Source organism: Alligator mississippiensis, chromosome 11 (genome assembly GCF_030867095.1).
Source record: "Alligator mississippiensis isolate rAllMis1 chromosome 11, rAllMis1, whole genome shotgun sequence".
Lineage (NCBI taxonomy): Eukaryota > Metazoa > Chordata > Crocodylia > Alligatoridae > Alligator > Alligator mississippiensis.
Window position 1 is genome coordinate 35,649,345 of NC_081834.1, and position 20,030 is coordinate 35,669,374.

The following is a 20,030-nucleotide window of genomic DNA, read 5'->3' on the forward strand; positions in this document are numbered from 1 at the left end:
GTAATTTACATTTTTTGTACAAACCCAATGTAAATTAAAACGGGGTATGTGATTATTCAAACCAAGAAAAACAGAAGAGGCCTATACACAGTGTGTTGTGAGTTTCCATGGCATGTATTAAAAGCTGGAGAAGTGGTCTGTTCCTGAGATAAATGGGATTGCACAGAGAATAAGTGTTTCCTGATGGGAAGACTTCTGCAGTTCCCTGATATAGAGCCTGAACTTTCTCTTTGAATTTCCATGGGCAACTAAAGTCATATGGTCACTGATCCAGCATTCTCTTTAGGGCTTGCTTGACTGGGAAGATGGTGTATAATATAACAGAGAGCTCTGCTAGCTGTAATAGCAGAAAATATGTTCAGAATTGCAGCTCCTTCTCACAGATATGAAATGTCAGTTTCTGTGAAGCCTTATTGCAATGATATTGCTTGTGAATAGCATTTAGCCTCTTCTGTTAGAGCTCATCACAACTTGCAATTTCTTTTCGGTGGGAAATTTCAGTGTTGCAAAATTTAGTTTCATTCTGACTCAGAATGAAAACAGTTATTTTTAAAATTTTCTTGAAAATGAATTTCTGAAAAATATTTTAAACAAATTTTCATTTCAGAATTTTGTTACAGAGCTTTGTTTCAAACTTTATATTTCATCTTAGTATTTATGACTGGTGAGTAGTAGTAGTTTCATGATTATATAATACTTGAAATATTATTCTATTTTTTAATTAATTTATTTTTAATCTTATAGCAAGGTGGACACTGTTATAAGTAAACAGTTTGACATGTTAAAAAGAATTTTAAAATATTGAAACTTTCAGTTACCATTCTGACATTTCAGAAGTAGTGTATGATAGTTATATATAATGCTCCTAATAATGTCATAGTGTAAAATGGATTTTTGTTTCATGTATAATTTCATTCCATAATTAACATTGAAATGGTGAAATTAATATTTCTGAAAAGAAAAATGCTGTATTTCATTTTTTCATATTTTTTTCCATATAAATGTATATCATTTTGCTAAAAAAGGCAGTTTTTTTCCAATGAAAAATTGTTATCATAAGAAGTTAAGAAGTGCTGGACCAATGGTCTCTGTAGCCTAGCATCCTGTTTCTGGCAGTGGCAAGTAACAGATGCTTTAGTAGAAGAGTATATGTGCAGGGCATGTCTAATCTTGTGTAAACCATTCCCTGTCATACTGTCCCTGGCATCAACTATCATTGGTTTAGAGTTGTCAGAGGACACGTCGCTGACTGTTTTATTTAATAGCTCTCAATGGAGCTGTCTTCCATAACTTTGTCTAATCCCTTTTATCTGCCTCTACATCCTCCTGTGGCAGAGTTCCACAAGTTACTAGGCCTGTGCGAAGCTTCAGTCCCTGATTTGATTTGGCAGAGATTCGGCCCAATTTGGTGGCCGAATCTTCAAATCCGAATCGAATCAGAGGACCCTTTAATTTCTCTGAATTGAATTGGAACCCTCCAAATGGACTCAGAAAGATTCAGAGATTTGGACACAGACACAACTTCAAATGTTTTTTCTACATACCTCTAGGTAGCAGGTGGCTTGTGAATGCTGTGATGCTGGGGTGCATGGAGTGTCCCCACAGAAGCGCGGGGGGCTCCCCAGCTCACTCGGCAGCAGACCCAGAAGTGGACCAGAAACACTTCCAGTCCACTTCTGGGTCCACTGGAGAGTGTGCGGGGGGCCCCTCCTTCCCTCCCAACATGGCGACTGGTGCCTCCTGGGTTGGGGGGGCACCCATGGTCCCCCTGTGGCCAATCGCTGAGCTGGGGAGGTGTGGGGCCGCCCCCCAGCATGCTCCTTGGTGGACATGGAAGTGGACCAGAGGTACTTCCAGTCCACTTCTGGGTTCACTGCCGAGCGCATGGAGGGCCCTCCCCCGCACTTCTTTGGGACACTCCATGTGCCCCAGCATCACAGCATTCGCAAGCCGTGCTGGTACCTCAAGGTATGTAGAAAAAACATTTAAAGCTGTGTCTGTCTGAATCGCTGATTCTCTGAATCAGCATCAAATATTCAGATTCGTATTCAGCTGAATCGAATCAAGGACAGTGATCTGATTTAACAAATTGAATCACTGTCCCTGATTTGGGCCAAATCCAAATCTGAATCAAATAGGGCCTGCTTCACGTACAAGTTACTATACATCATGTAAGAAAAAAATAGTTCCTTTTCTTTGTTTTAAACTGGTCTCCTGCTAATTTCAGTGGGTGCCTCCTAGTTCTACTATTTTGGGACTTGGTGAATAAAAGTTCTTTATTCACTTTATCTACACTAGTGTTTCCCCAATTTTTGATACTTGGGACACTTTTTTTTTCTGGGTTAAAATTGGCAGCACTTCACTCGCTGATCTGTGGGTCAGAGCCTACATGTGACATCATGTAGCCGGGGCCCCATCCTGCTACACAGGGCTGGCATGACTGGGGTCTGATCCAGCCTGTTTTTTGTGGCACACTTCCACTGCTCTTTCTGCACACTAGTTTGCCACAGCACGTCCTTTGGGAATCACTGACATACACACTTCATTAGTTTATAGACCTCTATCATATCCCCCCTCAGCCTTCTCCTTTCAAACTTAAGACCCATAACCTTCTTAGTTTCTCCTGATAGAGGAGCTTCTCTATATCCCTTGATCATCCACAGGTCATCTAGTCCAACCCCCTGACTAAGACAAGATCATCCCTATCCAAAACATTTTATACAAATCCATTGTCTAACATCTTAGCAAAACTACACAGTCACTGTAACACAACACAAGATACAACATCCTAATCTGCCACAGGTAAAAAAGAGGGACCATGGCAGCTATTATCCTGTCGCTGTAAAAGTTGTTAATATACACTCAAGAGATCCTAGGAAGAGAGCCATGTCTCCTATTACAGAAGATGGCAAAAAACTCTGGTCCATACTAGTCTTCTGACCATGGGGTAAAATTTCTCCCCCCCCCCCCCCCAATGGCAGTAGAGGGGTAAGACCCTTTAGCCAGAAACCTCCATGTTTAAGTCCTAACAGCAGCTTTGGTACACTTCAGTCACAACCCCTAGCCTTGGCTGCAACCAACTCCCAATGCCTTTGAGGAAAGGAGGAGTGTACTGCTGTGCCAGCATAGCTGACGATCACGTGGACCTGGGTGATTGCTACTTTGCCGTTGAGTAACGTGTAGACTCACCCTTAGATCATCTCCAACCAGTGGCTCTCTAGCCTCTTTTTGAGCACTTGCAATTATGGAGAATCCACAACTTCCCTAGGCAGTTTAATCCACTGCCTCACTTTTCTAACACTGAAGAAGTTTATCCTGATATCTAGTCTAAACCTATATTGCTGCCATTGGGCTGCATCCTACTCTCTGTAGCAAGAGAGAAAAGGTGCTTGCCCTCTTCTTTGAAGACTTCGATCATGCACCCTCTTAAGTGTCTTTTCCACAAGCTAAACATGCCTAGCCCTTTCTACCTCTCCCCGTATGACTTGCCTTCCAAGTTCTTCTCTGTCAGTGAAAATTTTCTACAATTTCTAATCTCAGTTTCTGCTGAGGTGAAAAGTTGTTGAGGCCACTCAGCTTGTAGGTGACATTTTACACTCTTAAGACTCAAGCCCTTGACCCTTCAGAATCAGATTCAGGTGACATGAAATGCAGAAATGTGTTACTTTCTTACTGCAGTAGCAGTGCAAATTAAACTACATTTGTAATCTTGTGCTGAGATCTTTGGTTTTCCCTCATACGTAATGCACATGTAGATATGGCCAGTAATGCACTTTTTCTAATGCACATTAAATTTAGTACATCCAGTGTGAGGTTCTAAATAAATGCATATTAGGCTGCCCATGGTTTTTTAAGTGATGTTTACTGTGCATTGGCCTACTTTACTTTGGATTAGCATAATTGCATACTTTTTACATGATTCCTTAATGGACGGTAAAATAGGCTACTGCACTTTGAAGCGCATGTGTAGACGCACCCACTGTGTGATAGTCCATGTGCATGTATGACCAGTTTGAGATCTGTATATTACCTCAGTTCCATTCAAGGAGTTTTTTGCTGGCTTAGTTGAAGTAACATAGAAAGAACTTATCTGAAGTGCTTTTATTTTCAAATTGATGGTGGGAATGTTGTGGATTGCCTATCTTCATTTATTTAGTGCAAGTAATATCATTTTTAGGCATTTCTTGCTATCTCAACATTTCATTTCATCCTCATGAGAGTTCCTTGATCTATCTAGTCTGCTCCATATTCCATTTGTGAATTGAGGAGGAGGAGGAGGGAAAAGGATTTTTAAAGTGTTTATTTGATTTCTTACAGGTGTGCAATGGGTTAGAACAGCCAAGGAAGCAACAACGTTCTGACCTCAATGGACCAATTGATAACAACAATATATCAGAAGTAAGTGTCTTAGGATCTTTCTCTCCTGCATATTTCTGCCCACTGTGGGCAAAAAGCTATTCTTTAAAGGGGAGGATAGTGGCCAAATGTTTTTTCATTCCTCCCTGGACTGATAATAACTTTCATGACTTCATTCACTTCCACAAAGCTTCTACAAATCGGTCACTGCCACAATCCCTTGTTATAATTGTCCATTATATCTATATGGCCCTAAAATGTTTGTGGGACATAAGAAACAGAGAAGAGACTATAGAAATGAACTCTTTTGGACCATTAGGATGTAAGAGCAGCTTCAATATGTCTCTGGTTTCCTCTGCCTCTTTCTTACTGGAAATTTCATTTGGAGCCAGATGTCTGCAAGATTTCTTCTGGAAGTAATCTCTTTGAGTAGCCCCTACCAGTTGGTCCACAAATTCAATGCCAAGGGCCCAAATAACTCAGAGACTTACAAGTAGCTACTGTGGTGAGATGTGTCCCTGATCAATCAGCTGTGAAAAACGTGCTGTGTTAGACACCAGAGACTTGATAGGGGTAATGAATAATGAAGCAGAACAGAAATCTTAAAAATGCAGAATAAGAATATGCTTGGGGTCAGATATAACAAAAATAAAATCCAGACTTAAAATCCAGCTAAATCTGTTCTTGCAAAGGTGTGCAAGACATTTCTATTAACCTACAATATAAGTGAAGGCTTACATACTATATTTACTCAAATACAAGACGAGGTTTTCTCTCAGTCAGCTTAGGGAGATACTTCAATTACATTGCATTTCATTAAACTGCTGCAGAAAAGCAGTGTGTGTTGTGCAGTAATAGAAACCAACTATAAAGTTGAACAAATGCAACCAACACTGAGTATAACTATAAAATGCTTGACCCATATGAGGTTAATGCATCTGAATAAAATACGTGCAGTCCTCAGTGCTGACTTTTTCAAGTCATGATGAGCCACTACATTGAATACATTTCAACTTCCTCTTCACTCCCACATCTGAGCTGCAACTTTCTTTCTCATTTCCTATGATTCCTGTTGTCTAGGAAATGTCACCAAATGGGGCCCCAAACAGGTCACCCAGAATTCCTCTGTTGGCCCATCTCTCAGCTTATCAGCTATAATTAGTGTGCTCTGTCGTGTCCCCCCTGCTCATTAGGTAGAGCTGGACCATACAAATTTCTGGAGATCCTCGGTCTCGTGACAAGAACACCCAGTTCCGGTCGTGAATGGGGGCTAATGAGCACATGGTTCTTTTCTGGGAGATATGTGGAGCACACACACATACTGAGCAGTGTGAGCAGTGCTGAGCTGTGGGGTCACCATGGCTTTAAACGCTGTTGACTCTGCTGGGGCTCAGCACAACGAAGTATATAATAAATCATGAGCCTTATGGCTTTGGATTAAAATCATGTATAGCTTGTACTATTTATAAAAAATGCAAAGGTGCTGCTTAAGTGTGTTTATGGAGTACCTGTGCTAAACCTTGCAGTAGTTTCAAAAAAGGCAAAAGGCCTCAATTCTGGATGTGCTAAGTCTGTGGGTACCTGTAGTAATTTTTCCATGTGAAAATGTTGCCCCTCTGTTCCATGTGTTGAGGAAGAGCAGGGGCTGACAAGGAGTGGGGGGCAGAGGGCAAGATGGCTACCTGACCCCCTAGATTTATTTTCCCTGGTGTACCAGTGGAAGGGTGTCATATCCAAGGCAGATCTCCAATAATTTGATTCTATACCTGGAAAATTATAACAAATATATAAAATTTCCATATATAGAATCTAATTATTGGGGGGTCATTTTATATTAAGGGTCATCTTCTATTGTAGTAAATATGGTACACAAATCCCTTTTTCATCAGCAGGGATCAGGGTTTTCTGTTTCTCATTCAGAAATGGAGAAAAATTGTGGATTTCCCCCTTTACCAGAGGAAGACAGAGATTTCTCATTTTACTGGAGAAAGCTGTGGATTTTGCAATTTTCAAATGAGCTCTCTGCAGGCTGGTAGAGTACCAGCCAGCAAAGGGCTGGGGGGGGGAGTGGGAGGAGGGCAGTCAGGCAGGGGGTGCTATGTGCATGTATATGCACATGGCCACCAGGCAGCCTGGAGAGCAGCTCCTGTACATAGATTGGGGGGGAGATTAAGGCCCCCATGGGGAGGGAGGAAGGGAGGGAGTTGGGCAGGGATGGGGCTGCTGCCCAGCCAGGCAGTGCATGGGGCTTGGGGCCTAGGGCCACAATGCACGGCTGCAGGGCCCAGTGAGGAGCAGGATGGAGCTATGGGTGGCTCATCTGGGGAGCCAGGGGTAGGGCTAGCTCCTCACCGCTGTGTGCACTTCCAGGGCGGGCAGGGGGTTCCTGTGCTGCCCAGATCTGTGCACAGGGTGGGTGCAGGCTGCCTGCTGTGGGCTCAGGCTCCCCACCCTGCTGCCCTCCCTAGGGGCCTCTGCAACCCAGTGGGTGTGACTCAACGTGGCAGGGAACATCAGGGACACACAGGGAAGCTGCTTGCTGCTGTGAGCTCTGTGCTGCCCTGGCAATGCATTCCCTGCCTGTGTGGCAATGGTGAGGGGCACAACCCCATTCTGCTGCCTCCGCTGCTGCCATGTGTCCAGGGGACACATCACCAGGACAGTGTGGAGCTTGCAGTGGCAAGCAGCTTCCCTGCACAGCCCCACTATTTCCTGCTACGCCAGGTCACACCTGCTGGGCTGCAGAGGCCCTGGGGGAGGACAGCAGAGTGGGGAGCTTGAGCCCACAGTAGGCAGCCTGTGCCTGCCCTGTGCACAGATCTGGGGGCCACGGGTCCCTCATTTCTCCCTGGGAGTGTGTGCATGCCCTGAGAGCTGCCCACCCCTCCCTTGTGCCTGAGCCTGCAGCAGGCAGGCAGCAGTGTGTGGGATCTGGGCTCCATTCCACTGCAGCAGCCACTGCCTCCTGCCGGGGCCGGGGGGCTATGGACCCGGGTTCCTGGCCCCATATCCCCAGCAGGCCTCGGCGGGGCAGGGGACTGTGGATGGGGGGAGAGGGCCACCAGTAGGGTTGTGGGGTAGGGAGTGAGAGACACTGGCAGGGCCAGGGGCTTTTGCGGGGGGAGGAAGTGAGGGGCATGAGCAGGGCCAGGGGCCTGGGGGTGGGGAGTGAGGGGTACCAGCAGGGCCAGGGGGCTATGGGGAGGGGGAGTGAGTGGCATGAGCAGGGCTGGGGGGGAGGGAGTGAGGGGTACCAGCAGGGCTAGGGGGTGTGAGGGGCACCAGCAAGGCTGGTAGGGCTGTGGAGGGAAGTGAGGGGTACCAGCAGGGCCAAGGGGGCTATGGTGGGGAGTGAGGGGTCTTTCATTTAATCGCAGATTTTGTGGTTTTTGTCCGAGAATTTGCAATTTTTTATCAGGGAAAACCAGGATCCCTGATGATTACCATGTGGACAGATCAGCTACAGACCAGTACCCACCTCCGTTCCAAACACTGTTTTCCTTACTTCTAGAAGTGAACTCAAGGAAGACACTCACAGGGTTTGGACTGTGAGCCCCTTACACTGGTAGAGCTACTCATGTGAGAAAGCACTCACTAATGAAAGGGTCCCTAAATCTGGCCCATAGATTGTAAAAAGGGCCATTATGTTCATGTAATCTGACGTGAATGACATAGCCTAGTAATTTACCCAGTAATGCCTGCATTGGAGATAATTATTCTTTCTGACTAAATAAATTAAATTAAATTAAATTAGGGTAAGTGAAGTTCGTGGGCTCATCTACGAGAGGTGTTTTGTAAGTTCCCTTTGAGGATTGCAATTGAGAGATTGGAGAGGGTGTTTTTGTCTTCTGAGAAGTGTGCACCAACAAGTAATATAATATTTTTGTCTTTGGGTTTTCGGTATGCGTTCATTCTGGCACTCAGTTGTTGTTTGGTTTCTCCTACATGTTTTCCATCAGGGCATTTGCTGCACTGGATAAAATGTATTACATTTCTGGAGGTGCAAGTGTAAGATCCAGGAATGGTGATGGTTCTGTTGTGGGGTGTTGTTATTGTGGGATTGGTGGAGATACGTTGGCAGGTTTTACATTTCTTGTCATGGCATGGCCTGGATCCATTTGGTGTGCTTTGAGGTCGTAGGAAGAAGTTTGCTTCTGGTGATGAGGCTGGCAAGTTTTGGTGCTTATTTAATGGTTAGGATGGGTGGTCTCTTTGTGCCCACTTCTCACAAGACAATCATTCCCTCTCTGATCTCTCAGTTTTAATCCTCAAAGGGAGCTTACAAAACACTTTTCATAGATGAGCCTAGGAACATCACTTCATAAATCTGCTGGATACAAAAAATCATGGACTTAATGTAGACATTGGATGTATGACACATTACAACCTGCCAGATATTGAACACACGAGGTAACTTGTTAGCTGACTACTTGTTTTCCTTCACACTGCCCACCCCGATCTCTACCTTTTATCTTCCAAACTTCCACTTATTTGCGTCTTCACAGACTTCTTGTTTACTTTAGCTTCTGTTCTACCTTGGAGAATTCATAACACCTGCAGAGTCTCCCATTGCCTGAAGACGGGTGTTTATGTCTGAAAGCTTGCAAAGAACTTTTTTTCCAACTATTCAGTTGGTCTTATAAAAGATATCACATCTACACAAAGAACCTTGTCTGCCTTTGTCCTTAGACCAACATAGATACAACCAACAACCTTTTTTGACCTCTGTTTTCATAGCTAGAAAATTAGCGTGTTTCTGTCCTGAGACAGGAGAACTAATATCCCTTATAAACTGCTGGAGTGCCCAGGGACAGGTTTTAACCTTCTGTCAATATACACAACTTTAAATGTTCTCTAGCCAAATTTCTGACAGGAACTACACGCAGAATTGAGAGAGAACCTGAGAAAACCTATCTGTATTAGATTTTCAGCTTGTTTTTGGAGATTCAAGAGATTTGTAATCTCTTCATAAATATCTGAATTGTCAGGGGCAGTTTGGATCATTACCAGAACCCAAAATTCAAGCTTTGCTCGTTATTGAAACTTCTTAAATTGAATCTAAACAGCTCCAGAAATTCTAAAGTGAAAAATAAGACTGATCAGTCTCAGAAATGCATCTTCATGCTGTTCTTCTATTTAAACCAGATTCTTTTTACTATATTGACCTGCTATGTACATCATTTTGTGGGAAATAAATCAAGATTTTCAAATTGGTTGAATAGAGTCAGGCACCTAACATTTATATCAACTTCACTTCTCACTTTGAAACCAATGGTAGAGTAGGAAACCAGGAGGCAGGGCCATTCCTTGTGGGGGGAGGGGGGCGAATCGGGACACCTGCCTTGGGTCCCGCGCTTTGGAGGCCCCACAGACAGTGCTGTACAGGCTCTGCTGCGGCCGCTGGCTCACACTTTGGCCTCTCACCACCCCCTCGCCACCCCCTGGCCCCGCACGGCCTGATATGCCCTGGCCTTGCACACCCCTAAGGATGGCTCTGTCAGGAGTTATAGGCTGGGCATGAGCATCTGACCTCTGATAATGTGTCTAGTTTAGGGTTCAAGTATGTGAAGCATGAGCAATCCCAATCCCAACATGACTAACATACAGAGTATTCCACCACAATACGAGAACCAGAAAATCTATGCCCATAGGCCTTAGTTGAAGTTTCCAGATGGAATAATGGTGGCTAACATTTTGGACAATAAGTAGGCAGGAAGTTTTCTATTATCTTAATTCATCCCATGTAATTTTACACTGGGTTAACCACAAGCTGCCAAGCACCTGTGCAAACTCAATGACGTGTCACATGGGCTGCAAACCCCACAGGGCTGTATTTGCTGCATTCCATGATACTGTGGGTCATGCTGTCAGCTATGACAAAGTTTAGAGAACAGCCCCTGCTAATCACTTAATCAGTGTGTATTAGAGTTTAGCCCCAGCTTCAAGATTGCAAACAGGATTGGAGCAGTTGGGCTTAGCTAATATGGGTAAAAGCCATGAGATCCATGGGTAAAACCATTTTACTGCTCACAAACACTCTTGTCCTTGGTGATAAATGGACTTATAAAGCCTGTCAAAGTCACTGGTTACTTTTCCTAGGCAGCTGTTCCTCTAGTTTCCATGCATCGGTCTTAGGTGCACAGGATTAAAAGGGGGATTGTGGCCTATTAAGTGACATCTCCTGTGGTTGCAAGCAACCATTTATTAAGGGATACTTCGAAATCACCACTGGAAGTCCTCACACACATCTAGAAGGCAAAGCACCAGATCTACTGGGAACAGCCTAAAACATGGCAGAGGAAAAAGCAGGGGAGGACTTGGGCTGGAGCCCTGGATGTGATCCATCCTGTCCCACTCCACTCCTCCACCCCAAACATCAGTCTTGTGCTCTCTGATGTCTCTCCCCACCTTTACCCACCTCTCCATGGCCTCTCACTTCACAGAACTTCATCTAATATTCTCTGGTTCTCCACATTGGTTCCTGTTTCACTATATGGAAAGGAAGCTTCCATAACCAGCTTCCAAGAGACAAATCAAACATCAGCTTTTCCTGCAGACAAGCTGAGAACCAACAGATGGTTACATGGACCCCTTTGCTTTCCAGATGGCTGTTCTTTTCTGTTCCACAAGAAGAACTTGACATCGCACTGGACTCCCCAGATAAGCCTGAATAACTTTTGGCACCAGAGACTTTACTATCCCTTCAGAACTATTTGGATGTGTTGGACTGCATGGTGTGGCTAGGGAGGGAGGAGTGGAGGCCACTATGGGGCCTGAAGGCAAGATAGGGGATGGTAAGGGGGAAGGGGAAGAGGAGTCAGGATACAGGTTCTCAGGGCAATCCATTCTCCTATGCTTCTCTCACAGCAGCCACCTAGGAGATGCCTTAGGAGACAGAAAGAAAATTCCAGTTCCTCAGTGATCCCAAGTCTGGACTGGACAATGGCTGGTCAGGCAGGGGAGAGACAAGGGCAGGACCGTTGTGACATCACAATGCTCTCTTTCCCATGCTCCCCCTTCATATTTGCATACTGCAGTCATAGTGATTGCAATGAGACGGTCCATGATGTCATCTCAGTCCTTTCCTTTCCTAGCAGGATCTGCCACATCCCCTGAGTGCTGGATCCTGAATTGAATCTGCTGGAGGGTGGTGTTCACTTCTTTTTTTTTTTTTTAGATCTGCCTCCTTGGCCTTGAGGTGACTATTGGCCACTTTAGTTCCTTAACAACTCACTCCCCCCACCACCTTGCTCAGGCTTCCTTAGTCAATATGCAAAAAGCAGAGCCACCTAGAACTATCCAAATTAATGGTGTCCTAGGATCTCTTGAGTCATCAAATCTGGGTCCCTACTTTTGGCGGCACCATGTCAAATACTAGTTGAAAAACAGCTGGAAGGGATCTCAGGAAATCTTCTCATCCATCCCTCTGCCTAAGACAGAGAATCCCTGTCCGAACCATCCCAGACAACCATTTGTCTCACTTGTGCTTAAAGACATCTGATGGTGGAAACTTCTTTTTGGGTCATCTCACCTAGGTTTAACCACCCTCAGAGCATGCTAGTTCTCAGCATCTCACCAACATCTCCTTGTTGCACCTGAAACACACTCCTCTTTGTCCTGTTCCCTTTGGCCACTGTGAAGAATTGATTCTTCTGCTTTCAAATCCTCTTGCCATTATCTCAGACATCTAGACTAAAGAATCGCACATTTCTTCCATCATTCCTCTTCTGTGGACATTATCCACATCTTTCATGAACTGTAGTGGTAAAACTAGACAGAGTTTTCCCCAGTGCTGACATGGACTTTCTCTCACACACCTCCAAGTAGCTGTCTTTAAACAGCAAACTCAGCAAAAACTTAAAAAAAAACCATATCTGAATGTGAAACAGTGGAAGAAAATGTGATCTACAGACTGGATTTTGTTACATATGGTTTCAACAGAGACTCTGAATGTGTATCGCATTTCCTAGACTGCCTTTTCTAACCTCTGTGTTCCACAGTGGGTTACCTGCTACGTTTGATCTCTTTGATCCATGTTTGCTTCTCTCAGCAATGCCCCCTCTCACTATCCTTTCCTCCCCCTTTCCCTATTCCGTGCTACCTGTGAGTCATGGACATCTGACAGACATTGTATTGTCTTTAGTATCTCTACATGCTGTAATTTTTCCATCCCAAGGCAAAATATCCCATCATCACTCAGGTAAGATATTATCATTTTAAAAAAATCAGAAGGGACCTAACAAAAAGCAGATTCTGCTAGGAGTTCACATTATGTAAATTAACTTTTTATGTAATGTAGGTTATAATTATAAACTGGGTTTTTCAGAGGAACTGACAGGAGTGAGATGTCTGGCTCCTACTAAATGTCAAAGGGGTTTTGTCACCTGTATCTCAAATGTGACACATGCCTGTATGCACCAAGAGACACTTGCATGTCTGAGTGATATTCACCCACAGATGAAGGCCAGTGCAAGGCCAGCATATGACTTAACCTTTCAAAATAAGGCTTAGGTAGAATTTAACCAGGGCATATGCCTTGTGATGAGTGATATGCACAAGAAGCGTATTCCACCCTGAGCGAGGAGAGGTTCATTATGGGGAAGCATTACTACATGTCTGGAGTTTGTCAGTCTTTTCTGCCTAACGCTCCACTCCTTGGAAGGGTTTAGGATCAGGATGTCTCTGGCACCCTTCTCAGTGGCCTTTTCCATTACAGCCACATCCCTGGTCTTCTGGTCCAGTGTCAATACAAAGGAGAAATATGAGCATCCACTCTGAAACAAAAGGTTCCCCCAACCCTTGGTCAACACCACACTGCGGCAATGAGCTACAACTGAAGGCAAACATAATTATCTTCATTGCTTGGTGGTGCAGGGGCTTCCTTGCAGGCCCTAGTCGGGAATCCTTCCTCCTTAGCCAGCCCAGCTCCTCTCCTCTCTGGAGCTCTGCTCCTTGTAGCATGTAGGGTGAGACCCCCTGCCTTGCCTCAGGCCCTGGTCTTATCTGCCTCTATTTCCCCCTCTGCATCAGCTGATCCGCTACTTCTGCCCCCGCATGTCTGCCACTGGCCAAACTGCTGGCCACACCTGGGCAGGCAGCCATTTTATTAACAGGCCCTCTACCCCTATCAGATCCTCCAGGGGACTGGAACCAGCCAGCTGCTCTCTGACTCCCTCTTTCCATCAGTAATGAGCAGGGACCCGGGTTTTCTGTTTCCCACAGAAAAAAAACATGGATTTTCCCTTTTACCTGAGATAAACGTGGATTTTTCACAGAGAAACATCTGGATTTTGCTCTTTTGCAAAGGGCTCTCTACAAGCTGGCTGACTTCCAGCCTGCAGGGGGCTGGAAGGGAGCGGGAGGAGCGAGGTCAGGCAGGGGGCATCACGTACATGCACATGGCCCCAGGCAGACTGGAGAGCAGCTCCCGCAGGTAAGTCTGGCAGGAGGGGGGAATTGAGGCCCACATAGGGAAGGACGGAGGGAATAGGGCAGGGCTGGGGCTGCTGCCCAGCCCGGGTGGTGTGTGGGGGTTGAGGCCTGGGGCTGCAATGCGTGGAGACCCTGGCGGGGAGGGCAGCAGGACAGGGAGCCCGAGCCTGTATCCTGCAACCTGTACCAGCCCCCACCCTGCACACAGATCTGGGGGACATGTGCCTCCCCTGGTCCCCCAGGAGTGCATGCAGTAGCGGGGAGCCAGCTCCCGCCCAAGCCTGCAGCGGGCAGCCTGACCTCCACCCCCACCCCACCTTTGGGGGAGCGGGCTCCGCGCTTTGCTCCCCACTTGGGCCACAGCAGCTGCCACCTCCTGCAGGTGGCAGCTGGGGCTCTGGTGATACAGCAGGGGACAGGGGGCTGCGGACCCGGGTCCCTGGCTCCATAGAGCTGGCAGCTGGGGGTCCCCTCTGGCAGGGCTGGGGGCAGGGGGCTGTCGATGTGGGGCGAGGGACATCAGCAGGGCTGGGGGTGCGGGGTGAAGGGTACTAGCAGGCCTGGAGGGCTGTGGCTGGGGAATGAGGGGCAGCAGCAGAGCTGGGAACCTGTGGTTTGGAAGTGAGGGCCCTGGACCTGCATCCTCATGAGCTAAGGGGGCAGAGGGAGCTCTGATTTTTCCCATGATAAAAAAACAAAAATCAAATACCAAAATTTATAGTTATTTAGGATTTATTTTATTATAGTGATTGAGCCACTGGTAGGCTTCCAAATTGCTTTAAAATTGTAAATATATCAATAAAACATTGTGTTCAGTTGATACCTATATATATAGTGGCTTTTCATTTTAATGAAAGATTTTGGATTTTTTATCAGAGAATTTGTGAAGTTTTGTCAGAGAATGTGTGATTGATTTATTTATTTTTTTGTCAGAGAAAGCCAAGATCCCTGCTTATCAGTAATGAAATCAACTCCTGTATGGGGGATATTGCTGGTCAAATAACCAGCAGGTAGTAGTGTTAAAGTAGTGCCTAGAGGCCCCAGCTAAGATCAGGGCTTGTAGTAAGTGCTGTGCCAACACAGTAATAGTTTATTGTTCCACTAGAGTTCGATAATGCTTTGGAGAGAATGTTAAGGTTTAAAAAAATATGATTGCAGACAAGCAAAATTAATAGTTTGGATGGTAGGCAGTGCTGTCTAGTGATTCCCAAACTGTGGTTCATGTGCTTCATAAAGGTCTGCAGCCAGTTCATGGATCACACTGGACTGTGTGTCTTTACAGTCTTTTTGATTAAAATTTTGGTGATAAAGGACCATCATGATCCATGAATATTTTAAGTATTGGCATTGTTTCATCTGCCTAAAAAACTTTGGGAACTGCCTGGGGTTAGCAAACTTGTGTCACTGTGGGCTGCTGTTTGCAACTCAGTCCCTGCCAAGGGTCACATCTCTGCACATGTTGGCAAGCAGCAGATGCTGCAGAGGGAATGCTTTATTCAACTTGGGCAAAAAAAACCCTTTATCTTGGATTTGAGTCAAAGTGGAGGCGGGCAGGCAGCTGCTTCCACTCTAACTCCTGCCCCAACCTGGGATCAGGGTCAGAGTTGGACCTGCAGTCACTGCCCCCACCACCATTACCTGTCCCCTCAGCCTCTGCTTCCCCTGTCTGCCCCCCCTGGCTATCTCCCCTGTTCCTGCCAACCCTCCCCACGTCCTTGCTGCTTGCCTTTTGTTGGGGCTCTGACTCCAGCTCCCCTCCCACTCTGCTCTGGGGCATGGAGCCCATAATGCTTCCAGTCCTCCGTGGCCATACAGCAGTGGCAGTGGTGGTAGCAGCTCCAGCTCCAACTGGGACATACGCAGGAGACAGGCTAAATGGCAGGGAGGCAAGGTTCAGGGTGGGACAGACTGCTTCTCTGCCATTTGCCCTGTCTCCAGCCTTCATGGACAGTGAGGCTGAATTGCATCGTAAAATGTTTTGAGATCTATTTATGAAAAAGCTCTTTGTAAGGCCTTGGTTATCTTATTACAGTATTATAGGATTTGAAATATATTTTCCAATTCGCAGGCATGCAAAACTTTAAAATTTTAAAGTTTTTAAAATTATACTTTCTATTAATGACGTTTTAATATTTTTAATATTATACAAGTTATCCTTTATGTCATGAAATTGATTTTGCTGTGTTCATACAGTTTTACGGTGCATTATTTTTGTCTCCTAACAGACAAAGAAGGTGTCTTCATTTCCAAGTTTTGTTGATGGTAAGTACATTTTTATTGCATTCTAATGTTACAGTAGCTTTAACCCAAAAAGAAACTTTCTGAAATGTTAAAAAAAATCCAGACAGAAAGAAGACAACCTACCCCAACTTCATGTAACTGAAAAATTTGATAAATAAGAAGTAAGTGTAGAATATATCTTCATGCCTATACAATACCTGAAGGCATATAAAGTTCTCATCCTGAGTTAAGCAAAGCATTCATATAACAAATAATGTTCCCTCTTTATATTTAGTATTTTTGGGTGTGAGTAGATGAAACGGGGGCCTTAAGTTGAAGCGATGGGTTTTTAAAAACACCACTTCAATTTAGGGCCAAGTAAACCCCCGTGTCTTGCACGCACCCATGCACTTACCTGCCTTTCCAGCAGTGGGGAGGGGAGGGCAAGCTGGAGAAAGCTCCTTCCCTTTGTTCAACAGAGTCACAGTTTCATGCATATCCTTACCTATAGATCAGTGGTGCTCAACCTTTTGGCCCCACAGGCCAGATGAGTGATGTGGGGCTGGTCCCATGGGCTAGATCGGACCCCAGGCCACAGGATCAGACCTGCATGAATGGATCAGGACCTGTATGACTTTGGCTGCCCCCCCATGCACTGTGATTGGTTTCCACAGACTCCAGCTGCCTCCATCTGGCCCTTCATGCCAGGATCAAACCCTGGGGCCCTGGGACCACATATTGCCTCCACCTGGTCCCATGTGCAGAGATCAGGCCCTGGGCCTCTGCACTGCCCCCACCTGGTCCCACTTGCTGGGATCAGGGTTCCATGCCTGTGCTCAGCCTCTGCCTGGCCCTGCACACTGGCACTGGACCCCATGCCATCCTGCACCCCCATCTAGTGCACAGAGCCATGACCCAGTGGGCTCCTCACAGGTCCATGGGAAACCCCATGAGCCAGATGACATGGCGCTGGGGCCTGGGTCTGTAGTGCCCCTGCTGTAGATCAAAGAACAAGTTGGTGTTGCTTACTAATGCCTTTCATTATAACAGTTCTCCCTTTCTTTTCTGCCCATCCTTCCAATGATTTAGCATTGTGTTTCTCTTTTTCTGAAATATTTGGCACCCAGTTGAGAATGACTAAGCTAAATCTAAATTTAGAAAAGATATGATGGGGAGTCTTGAGGCTAAGAAGGATGAGAACCACTGATCTAGATGGTGCCAGGTAAGAGCCATGGGGCCAGGACATAACCCTGCAGTGCCCTGCTCTTTACACTGTCTGCCTCCCTACCTTCCTCCCCACCACCATCCCTCTGTACCTGAGGCGCAAGGGCAGCCCCTGCTGCAGAGATTGATCCTGTAGGGTCTCACATGCCAGCAACCTCCCCTACAGCCCCTTGCACCGGCCCCAAGAGTTTGGCAGGAGTGGAGGGGTCAAGCCAGTCTGCAAAGCATGGGTCTGTCCATGCATCTAGCCTCCTACAGCAGAGCCCACTGCTGGGAGCATTGGGGCAGTGGCTGGGGCAAGTGCAGGTCACTCACTGAATAGGGGAGGAAAGCATTTACCTCCTCACATAGGGGCCGGGTGGTACGGCACCTCTCAGCACCCCAGTTGCAAATTGCTGCTTTAACATGTAGGCAGCCTAATAACTTATAGTTTCATAGTTGGTAGGGTCAGAAGGGACCTGAGCAGATCATCAAGTCCGACCCCCTGCCATGGCAGGAAAAAGTACTGGGGTCAAACGACCCCAGCGAGGTGTTCATCTAACCTCCTCTTAAAGACCCCCAGGGTAGGAGCCAGCACCACTTCGCTTGGAAGTTGGTTCCAGATCCTAGCCGCCCTGACTGTGAAGTAGCGCCTCCTGTCTAGTCTGAATCTACCCTCTGCCAGCTTGTCCTCGAGCTCAGTGGTTCTCAACCTTTTTTGTACCATGACCCATTTGTAAACACCAGTGGTCAGTCCCGACCCAGAGCCCCTCTCTTCTGACCCACTGCCCCCCACCCCCAGGCCCCAGCCCCCTTGTTTGTGGGGTGGAGGGATGTGGGTCATGGGGGGCCCTAAGCAGCCCCTCACAGGTGGATGTCTGCCAGCCTGCAAGGGAAAAGCCACGCTTTCTTGAGTTTTTCTCCTTTAAAGGAGAATCCATTTTTAAAGTTTGTTCCTGACCCTTTTGACATATTTTTGCGACCCACTTTTGAGTCATGACACATGGGTTGAGAAATGCTGGTTTTGATCATGGTCTCCATGGAAACTGACCCAGCCATGTGGGCAAGGGCTGCTGGGAAATGGAGCCTGGCTGCTGGCTGGATCCGGCCCATGGGCTGGACTTTGCCCACCCCTGAATTAGGGGGGACCCTGAGGTAAGAGTGCACACACAGAACCTGGCATCAGGGGAAGGAAGCAGTTGGGGGCATGCACTGGGTCTCTGCCATGCGGGGAGGTGAAGGGTGTGTTGCACCAAATCCCTGCAATGGAAGGCGGCAGGGAGGAACGCCCATTGAACACTGGAGGGGATCCGAGTTGCCTGCAGTGAGCTGAGCCAACAGAAGTAACAAAGACTGCACCCTCCAAGTTCCTTAAATCTGACACATGCTGGTTTTTTTCCCCATTGAAACTATAAGTAGTAAAACTGAAAGAATTTGAGTTCTAAGACTATTCCCTCCTCTTATTCTAACTGAGAAATGTATGCTTGTTGCACAGATTATTTTTTCTGGTCTGTGATCATATTGGCTTGAGTAGTGCTTCTTTTTTTCAGTAGTCCCCTTTGAGAGGCAGAGCAAATTGCAAGTTCAGAGGCTGCTCCTTTTGCACAGATTGACAGCTGAAGGAAATAGCACTTAACACTTGGCATTTACTGGCTAACAAGCCCTAAATGGAGGTAACTTTCCTCTGAAATACAGAGCAAGAGCTTTGTGGCAGACAACAGTCAAAGAGGAAGGTCAGGGACACTGTTGTACTTTCAGTAAAACTAAATGAACATTTCTCAGTACTGACACATACAGTAAAATGGTTTAATTTTGTCAGGAGGGGAAAAGTTTTAGAAGCTGTGTTTCAGAGTCTTGCTGCTCTAGTGTTGGAAACAGGCAGTTCAATTTTTAGGATAGTGTGAAAGGCGGGAGTTAAGGGGGGTAGGGGTTAAGTTTTGTAAAATCATTGTATGTTCTCTGATTCTTTTCTTTAACCATAGAGCAAGAGAGGATGAACTGTCTCTGGGATTTTCAGGAGTACAGTATTGTATAGTTAGAAACACACATGATTCAGAAGGAACTCATGTTAATTAGCTAATCCAGTTGCTCTCTGAATCTAGAGGTGGGGAAAAACCCCCTCAGGAATAGCCCTGAGCTGCTTAGCCATAAGAGCTGGGAGGCACAACCCTGCACCTACACTACCCAGTAGTGTATCTGGTGGGCAGGGAGGTGAGCAAAATGGCACTCCCACAGGGAATGGCGCAGACCTGCACCCAGTGGTGCATTGAGTGGGGAGGAGGAATGAAGGAAACCCCCGGGCTCCCTGGCGGCTGCAGCTGGTGTGCAGTGAGTCTGCCCCCAAGAAGCAGCAGCTGGCACACCAGCAACCACAGCAGTAGCAGGTCCTGCTTGAGGCAGAGAGCATGGATAAGTTTGACTGTGCCCCAGTCCGCCACAGCAATCCAGTGGTCTGCATAATCCCTTCCCCTCCACATGCGCAGGGCATTGAAGGAGATCACTACTACTCTGCTCTGTTCTACTTTGCCCTGCTTTACGCTGAGTTTGGATGAATGCTGATTCTCATCATGGGGTGACATGAATTGTTAGCAGTGTTAGGCACCTAAACCTGATTCACAGAACAAACCCAGATTTTTCAAATAGGAATTCATTGTGTTAAAAACAGTCTGACCTCCTTCTTCTGAATTCCTTGAAACAGAAAAATTGCTCTGTTATTTTTTTTGTAGTAAAAATAAGAGTGAAAACTAGGAGCTGGCATTTTTTGAGTATGCCTTGAGTCTAATGAGGGGTCCCTTGAGTCTGAAAAGGTTGAGAACTGC

General features: G+C 46.3%; 1 protein-coding gene across 12 annotated transcripts in view; it reads left to right on the forward strand.

Annotated features, from left to right (window-relative positions):
- The window catches only part of APBA2 (amyloid beta precursor protein binding family A member 2), a 259,348-nt gene that overhangs the window by 176,042 nt on the left and 63,276 nt on the right, over window positions 1-20,030 (forward strand). For all 12 annotated transcript variants that reach the window (XM_019477583.2, XM_019477581.2, XM_059714814.1 and 9 more), the window contains 2 exons: window positions 4,318-4,398; window positions 16,014-16,050. In XM_019477583.2, coding sequence (XP_019333128.1) covers window positions 4,318-4,398; window positions 16,014-16,050 — 118 coding nt within the window. The remainder of the gene's footprint in view (window positions 1-4,317; window positions 4,399-16,013; window positions 16,051-20,030) is intronic.